Raw genomic sequence first — 9678 nt, forward strand, 5'->3', positions numbered from 1 at the left:
AGACAGACAGACAGACAGACAGACAGACAGACATCGCTGCGACATATGCTCACGTGTGTCAACACGTGAGCAAAAATGGGGCGACTCTACGGCTGCTGGCAGGGAGCTCAAGCGCCCTCAACCATATTCAATACAGTGCACTTGAAAATGATTTGAGACCAGAAAATGGACGGTTAAATAAAGTTGCAACATGGTAAATCAATAGCTGACCAAGCACGGCGATAAATTTAATTGGTATAAAATAGACAACTAAGAGCCACGACAAGATATATGAAAACTACAGTCATGGTATTAATTAAAGGTTTTTAAAAACGATTTTTACTAAATAATCCATCATCTTCTGTCGATACATGTCGATACATGTAAATTATTAAGTATTATTTTACCGTTGTATACACTTAGAGGTTATGGTACTATATGGTATAATACCTCTTATATCATACCAGTATATTGATGGTGCAAATACAGCGATCTGATTGGTCGAGACGCGAAAAGAACCGTGGTATATTGGCGATATACCACGGCTGGCATGCACACGAGCTCTCAGCTTGAGCAAAATCTGTTTTTGACGTTCCAACTGTCATTACATATTCGAATCTTTCTTATCATTTTTATCAATCCATGATTTCCGGAACAGTGACAGTGTAGAACCCGTGCATGAAGGTGTAGCAATGCCTGTACTAGCAGTGGGGCGCCCTCCTTCTCCACTTGTTTGTAAATTTCGCCTCTGAACTGTACAGATACTTTTATCCCAATGCTATTTGACTATCATGATGAGATTATATATCCAGTAAGCATTTCAAAGGGTCAAACAAACTTTCCGGTTTGGTTAGTTGTCAATATTGTAGCTAAGCGACAGGATGACGATAAGCTTGATGATATTTTCACTATTTTTGTTCTATTAGGATGGGGCCAGTAATGCTTACTTTTGATGATTTTGTCACCATATTTATTTTGAATGTCAACCATAATTCCTTGTGCTAGTCCCCAAAGTATGTTAATATACGCAGTATTCAGCTTTTCAACTCTGCCCATGCATGTATAAACTGCGTTTTCATCGTTGAAAATTGAATTCTGGTCCGGAGTAGAATTGAAACGTAAACAATAACAGTGAATTTTAAACATGTAGACGCCAGGTTGATGGGCTAAATAGCAGATGTTTCAACATTCTTTTAGGAGTAGAATAAGAACTTGCAATTGACATACAAAATGAAATTATTGAAAACAAATCATCAAACGTAAGCATTGCTGGGCCTATAAACAAGACACTCTCTTCCGCATCTTCCCTGTGTGTTATGTTGTGTACGAAATATCAGCCTTTTAGCTACATTGAAAAATCGAACCCAGCATAATGTGTGAAGTATGTGATGACATTTATTGCGGAAAAAAATGCTTCAAGCCCGGCCTGAAATTCAGTTGTCAAAAATCTCATAGGCTATTCCGTACAGATAGGCTGTGCTGAAAGGTCAAACGTATAGCATTTCGACGTGTGAATAGAAGAGTAGAATAAGGTACCGTGGTTTACAAACAGTACATAAATAATGGAATATAATTCAAAGTTTTACAGCTTACGGAGGGTAAATGATTGCTCACAACAGGATCATGCCAAAAGCAAAAAGACGTTTCGTGTTACTGACATGTGACTCATGTATATGCATTCCAATCGTCGACTTACTACTGGTTTATTTTTTTGCAAAGGTGTGTGTCTCAATGACTGCTGAACAATGTTCCACGTTTTTTTACCCACCATAATTATTTCAAGTTACATCCCATCTGAGGACAGCGAACACGATTGTTGTAAGCTAGAATTCGCCTCGGGACAGATAATCGCACCCTCAAACCTTTACCATTCTTTTCTGAACTACCACTTGTGGGGGTTCATTTAAAAACTTATCACCAACTTAGAATTTCAGATATCGGTAAATCTTGGGTAATTTGTTTCTCTGCACCAACATTTGCACTGTGACCACCCCCCACCCATTTTTATTCTTGATTTTGAAAGAGGATAGTTGAAAGATTCCTTGAGGAAAGTTTGAGCAAAAGGTTAGGGTCTTACATTTTCGAGAGGTATAATACCTTAACATGATATGACTGAAACGGTAAATAATAGATCCGAGTCATGAAAACTAATTGGAGTTTATCCAAGGCCTCTAAAGCTGGTGATGGAAAAAGTAAACTTGATATTTTTTTACACTTTAACAGATATTATTTTCACTTCATTCCCACTTCAAGTTGAAGAGGAAAGACTATACTGCGGTACTACTCGATAAACAAAGTTAATATTGAAATTCTCGGGAAAACTCCCAAAAGCCAGATATATGTTAATATAAGCATTTTAGCTTTTACAGACAGTTTCAACCACAGTGGAAAACCCGCCTGTTCTTTAACGTTGGCCGTGTACTGGTTTTTGCTTCAGACTTCAGTGGGTGCGATATATATATATATATATATATATATATATATATATATATATATATATATATATATATATATATATATATATATATATATATATATATATCAATATCTATATATCTATCTCCCTCCATATATATACATATATATATATATATATATATATATATATATATATATATATATATATATATATATATATATATATATATATATATATAACTACATGAATTTGACATACTCTACTTGCCTAACTATTTTTACTTAAATGAAATCCAAAGAGACACTGAAATCGACAGAATTTACAGGAATTGTTTTCGGAGAAAGTCAATCCTGTTCCGCTAAGTTTGAGATACTGCAGCAGAAATGCTCTCAGTAATCTTGCCGATCTTCCTTACATATCGGGACCACGTACAACGACACGTTTAGAGTTACCTTTATACCGAGACCTTTTCTCAAGTGACACACACATTTTTCCTGACATGCTGTGTATACGTGCAGACTCAAGTAGTGATGGGTTTAAAGGTAACCGTAGTTTAAATCACATACTGGCGATATGTATCCAGGTGTTTTGCAAGCTGTGTAATCATGTCTGTGATATCAGAACTGAAATTTGCCGCCGTGATAGGCTTACTGTACGGCTATATCATTATTATTATTATTATTATTATTATTATTATTATTATTATTATTATTATTATTATTATGAATTTATTTATTTATTATTTATTTATTTATTTCAGGTATAATTATCCATATAGAAGAAACAGATAAATAGAATATAAATAAACGACAGAATAGTACTTTAAAAACCCACCTACACCAGTCCTCCCATAACTTACTGTATTTGAAAATCAAAAAGTTCAGAAGTGCTGAAAATAAGTGGTATCTGACGAATCCATGACGCATATTCTCAACGATGAATGGATGTTAAGCTTTTAACGTGCTTTTTCATTGGTAACCATATTTAATCACAATTAATATTTATCGAAATTTTGAAACAAAATTAAGTTTCCCAGACAAGAAATTGACCTTTTTAATCTAACAATTCTCTGGTGGTTAATAAGCTCAGACCCCCGTAAATTATACATATTCTGAAAGCCTGGATAAGGGGAACATTTTGGTTACCACAGTGTCACTATTGTTCACATAACTATCACGTGACAGGTATTTGCATAACCTTTCAAAAATTGGTTTTCCCTATGTTTTGACTCAATACTTAAAAATATCTGACTCAAACTTGCTGGAATGCAAGTGTGTCTCAGATATTTATATCTTTCTTAAATTTTTGGAGCACAAATTTAAATAAATCAACTAGGGTTAAATTCACTGCTCTAGAAGTTTTTCAGGCATAAAAGTTGTTTAAAAAGGTTTTAAAAAATTCTGAGATATACTTTGGAAGATTCTTAAAACAGCTTGCACACACACAAATTTCAGCCACATATCTCAAAGCATTGGAACAAAACATAGGAAAAACCGATTTTTGAAAGGTTATGCAAATTACCTGTCACGTGATAGTTATGTAAATAATGGTGATACTATGGTAATCAAATGTCCCCCTATATCTAGGCTTTCCGAAATATATAATTTATGAGGGTTCTGAGCTTATTAATCTCTAGAGAATTTTTAGCTTAAAAGGTCAATTTCTTGTCTTGGAACCTTAAAGATTGACAGAAGACAAACCTAGTCACTATTCCACAGACAGCAGGGTGAAAAGCGAAAAGTCATTGAAACCATTTATTCTTGCTCTCGTTTTTGACATGCAAGTGCAATAGACTCGACCACAAACAGGGAAAATAAACGCTTTGTGAAAGTGTATTTCGAAAATGAATTTAAAAATAAACACAACACGCAACGAAATACAACCCTTGAGTGAAGATTTCATCGCAATGAAACGAACTGTCATTCTAATCATGATAATTATACGTTCTTAATCTATTAATTGTGTATGTAATTATCAATCATTTAACCATTATCACGGTTTCTTTTGCACACAAATCGAAATCTGAGAACCCCGGCCCTTACTTGAAGATACTATATCGTATGTGTATATGTGCGCATGTTCACCTCAATATCGCCATACACCTGGAGGCTACAAGCTATCAACGGCGGGCGAGGGGAATGGGTAGTGGGAGGTGAAAGCTCCCTCTGGGTATTTAGCAGAGGAAAACGAATGTCCCTTGAAACGATTTAAATATTGAGATATTAGCACAGGTTGTGGCACTGCATGCTGCAGTTGCCTTATTATTTGAGATTTAGCTTACTTTGAATCCGATTAGTTCATGGCAACATGTGTCCCCACGGTTTGTTTTTGGTGCAGTTACAAACAAAATGATATATTGATTGGGGAATAAATCACTGGATTTCATAAAGGTGATGACGTGTTCCATAATAAATGTACGCTCAATAAATTTACATAACTTCGTAAACGGACTAATCCTTTTATACGCGGGTCTCAATATCTGTATGCACATAACACGAGAGTAGAACTCTTTGCGCAGAGGAGGTAAATTGTGTTTGATATTTCCGTGTTGGACTTGCCAGGACCGTTTGGAGTTTGAAATATCGTGTAAACCCGAACATATCGGGCAAATTAGCATCATAAGACACATTTTTACCGAAAGAGGTACTCAAGACTTCGTTTGGTCATTTCATAGAGACATTAGCGCCTTTGCACCCTGACCCTGGTGACCTATGACATCATATGGACATGATTTCACCATTCTTCTATGTACTACATTTTCGGCAAACAATACCTGCAATGCTCTCTCTACCTTTGCAAACAGTATTCGTCTGGAAGTTATGATCAATAAATGTCATGTACATTCTTTTTATTATACAAGCCTTACCTGCGTCGAGTGTGTGTGTTTGTGTGTGCCTATACTTTACCCTCGCCATCTCTATATTTTAGGTGTCGAGAATCGAGTGTGAACCGCTTCCCGTTTTGTCATTCAGGCTCCAGCTTTCAGATCTGCTTGATGTAGACACATAAATATTGTTTGAGAGTGCCTTGTCAAAAAGATGTCGGCAAAAAACCACACTCGAACCACACCAGTTATCGTCTGCCTTTAACAACAAGCCGAGAACTGACATCAACGAGGAACATCTACACAATTTTGGTGTAACCAAGTATAGGCCTGGTGAAGATGTGCAACATGGAATCAGGTAAGATGTATTCTTATTTGGATAAAATACATCTGTGTGTGTTGTCTGTCTAGATATTCAGTACGACTTGTCCCCGTAGACGGCATAGAGCAATCCTTGTGTAGCTAGAGAATCGCTGCCCTCGTCTTAATTTCAAGCAACGTGTCTGTTTGCTAACTCCGACACCCGAACTCGTTTTGAAGTAAAAGCAGGGATTGTTCAGTCGAGAGCATGCCGAACACACCCCGTCACAGAATTTCGTCAACAGTAGCACAGTAGCGAGGTTTAGTTACGCGTAATTACGCGTATGTCAGCGCGGTGACGTAGTATTCATATATCAAAGATGCTTATTGTGACACTTGACGAGGTTGATAGTCTAAATAAACTGAACAACATCACAACATCGTAAAAATACAGAAAATATTACAAGTATATAGATGACAACTCGTAGAAGCGCGCTGTAGTCCCGTGTGCTACACGAGGTCTACAAGTACTGATGTAATTGCGTGTAACTAAACCTCTCTTCTGTAACTCATGTTTAAAATCCTCTCAAGGACTCAAATGTTTTAGATGGATAACAATTACTTCAAACACCAGAATTCCCATAAATTCTTCCTTCAGTCTGTCGTATTAGCACAACTCAATGAAGCTTACCTGTGAAGACGACACTTGCGTACATTACTAGTAGAATATCACAAAACATTTTAAATCGGTATAGACACATACGATCGATCAAACTCAACAAATTGGGCACCAGAAAAAGATTTGTAAAAAAAAAACCCTATCGAAACGATATAAAAGGGTCCTTCTGATGAGGTCTCTGTACCTTTGCTCTCTGATCCCTACCTTGCGCTAATCCTTACCACTGCCTCCTACGTCAGTAGAGGATGGTGCCAAACAGACTCTGAGTCCAGTATTCCACATTCCTGCCATAAATCGTTTCTGTTTTGTTCATTTATAAGGTCAAGAACTACGCACTACAGCTCAGAAAGCAAACGCGACGTCCGCACAACCTCTAAAGATGTGTGCTCCGTCAGGCAAAGGACTCGCAAGGGGCTTCATTCTGTCTTCTTTGTTACTGGCGTGCTGCTTGCGATTGCTCATGTTCAAGGGAAGATACCCACGTTCTGGTAACCATGGCACCGACTCGACGATTACACACGATCTTCCAGGGAAACACCAAATATCGCAGCAGGTCAGAGGGCACAGAGTCAATGTTATGATACATGCACGTAAACGCTCAGGTTCAAGTGTGACCGGAACATTCTTCGGCAAGAACCCGGATTTCTTTTATTTTTACGAGCCAGGCTGGATAGTGTCGCATCAAGTGAGGGGAATTACACGCGAAGACTTCGAATTTCTGGAAACAATTCGTCCGCAGTTGTTGAGTTTCCTGGATGGCATTTATTCGTGTAATTTCACGCAGCACGAATATTTCATAGAGGATGTTAACAATGTCAATATTTTCCGAGTTAACAGCGAGCTTCCTTTCGAATCAGGCCCAATGACAATAGACAAAATTACCCGATTTTGTCTATCAAAGAAACACGTGATTACTAAAGTTCTGCGAATCTATAATATCATCTCTGCCGCACCATTGATACGCAAGCACGACATCAAAGTGATCTTCCTGGTCCGAGATCCTCGTGGATTGACAAAGTCGCGCGAGACGTTTTATCCAGGTTCAAAAGGACTTGTTAAAGAAGGTGAATTATATCTCAGCGATCGTCTTAGAACAGAAATTGTTGACTATTGCAGATGGCTTGAGGTAAATTATATGGCCATTTCTAACGGCCCCGACTGGCTGAGAAACAACACTCGTTTAGTTCGATACGAAGACATATTCCAGCGTCCTCTCGATATCGTTCCCCAATTGTACGAATTCACTGGAATCGCAACAGATGACGTCATCCGCAATGTCACAGAAGAGGTCTCCGATCAAAAACCGGGCAATGCAGAAGCTTGGAGGAAAGGGGTTACGTTTAAAAATGTCCAGGCGATGCAGGGGCTGTGTCCCGACAGAGTGTGGAAAATGTTCGGCTATCGGCTCGTTGACAGTGCGGAAATTCTGCACAACGATGACGTCAGTTTAGTGGAGACGATGCCAAACGTGGGGCCTCACGAATTCCAAGATATTTACTACAACAAGAAATACCAGTAACATGCGAAATCCAATATTTATACTCATGGTATGTTAATATTGTTGCAATCTCAAGCGCAGTTCTATAGTAAATTGCATAAAATGCCGTCATTATTTGATTTCTGACATATCGGTAAAGCTGTCAGGGACACGATTTTCAAGCCGAGACACTAGGTTGAATAGAAGCATGCATATCCATTACGGTCATTTCCTTATCTAGAAAAAAATATTTTGTTTTTATTTTCCGTAACCAGCTTTACAAATTAGGGGAAAACGGATTTTGTTGATATTGTCCCTTGAATACCCCATTGGTGTATACCTTCTTATATTTTGCCTAACAAAAAATTCTTTATGGACTCATTCGGACTTTCAAACTTTTACAATTCTTTTCTGATATACCACTTGTGGGGATTCATTTTTAAGCTTTTGGTGTGAGGAAACTTTACAAACTTAGTTTGTTGTAGCTTAAATCGTACGACTTAACGAGTTTTATGAGCTCGTTAAGAAGTGCTATTGAATTATTTCGCCACTTCATTTTCACGAGTTTGATTTATGCGATGATTCGTAATTAATAAGAATTTTGATAATCGTTTCACAAATCTATGCCTTGCTTAATTCTGGTAAATATCTTCAGACTAAGAGCATCTACGCATAGCTTTCCTATGAACACTGTTGGGTTATCCTTACGTTTGGTGAGTAGGGCCCAAATGAAAATATGTATGAAAGTGGTTCGGGAAATTAATTATTTTTGAGCTTTTTTGAGCTATCTGTCCCCCAAAAGGGGAGTCCGATAAATTCAGAAGTTATTTTATAGTTTAAGTATAGTAAACATCATTAATGGAGCTAACCTTTTGTACAGTTACTTGACAACTTTAACTGCATAGGTACATTCATGTAGCATGTCTGTCCATTTCTCCACCTTCTTCTATTATCTCTTTTCATCAGGTGTAATGTGAACATTAAGGTGGCATGTTACTATAGTTATAGAATTAGAATACGAATAATGAAAGTCTAATAATGACTCATCTATTTCTTGTTTAACCAAATTATACAAAGACGTTCTTGATATACGTTATGCCTGGATTGCCTGCACAGCTAATAACGCATGTGTGCTCTAAGTATGCAAGAATGGCCGTCGTTCATCAAAACTGTTGCACATACGAGATGTCTTTCCTTTGTTTGGGGACTTATCCAGTTCCTTCTTATTCTCCAAATTAAACTTCTTTTACAGTTCATTCATATGATATTATCACTGACGCTCTGAGAACGAATCTAACTCCGATGTCTCTCACAACCCACCCCATTACATGCAGGAACTACATTGCACATACCTCATTTTTATGCTCAGCTGCCCAGGAAACCGAACCGCTAATGTTAAATCTCTAAGTTGTATGACATTTAAAATAGATTGCAAATATGTTGTAAATAAGCACACTTGTCAAAGTCAAAACCACTTTTGGGGTTCAGTTTAAAGCTCTTGATGTAAGAAAACTTTATACCGTTTTAGTTTTTTGAAAATTGAAAATTTCATTTTTCTCCATAGCGTTAACACGGCATAGCGGCCATTTTGAATTTCAATTATCGGTAAATCTTGGGTAATTTGTCTCTAATACCAAAATTTGCACGATGACCCTCGATTTTTATTCTTGATTTTGAAAGGGAATGATTGGAATATTCCTTTAGAAAAGTTTGAGCAAAAGTTTACGTCGTTCACTTTCGAGCCGCATACTGTAGAGCACTTTGCAATGCTTAGGGGTCTAAGGTCGTCTATCATAGGAAAGTTTCGTATAACCCCCGTCGGTAATAATTAAACCAAATAAATCAAATACTAAAAGATAAGCCTTTTCCTATAGATGAGCGGCCAATAATCTAAAATATAGTTATGTCAGCTGAAGTGAACTTTTGCATATTGGTAGCCATGGAGAGTTAAATTAAGAATGTCTTGCATATGTACTCAGTATGCTATTTACTAATCTATA

The 9678-nt window shown here is 37.2% G+C and overlaps 1 protein-coding gene across 1 annotated transcript; it reads left to right on the forward strand.

Annotated features, from left to right (window-relative positions):
• The first annotated feature begins 6580 nt into the window (after positions 1–6580).
• LOC139150760 (carbohydrate sulfotransferase 3-like) lies at positions 6581–7720 on the forward strand. The gene has a single exon (XM_070723156.1). The coding sequence runs from the start codon at positions 6581–6583 to the stop codon at positions 7718–7720; it is 1140 nt and encodes a 379-aa protein (XP_070579257.1).
• The last annotated feature ends 1958 nt before the right edge of the window (positions 7721–9678 follow it).

The sequence above is a fragment of the Ptychodera flava genome, chromosome 15 (genome assembly GCF_041260155.1).
Source record: "Ptychodera flava strain L36383 chromosome 15, AS_Pfla_20210202, whole genome shotgun sequence".
NCBI classification, from domain to species: domain Eukaryota; kingdom Metazoa; phylum Hemichordata; class Enteropneusta; family Ptychoderidae; genus Ptychodera; species Ptychodera flava.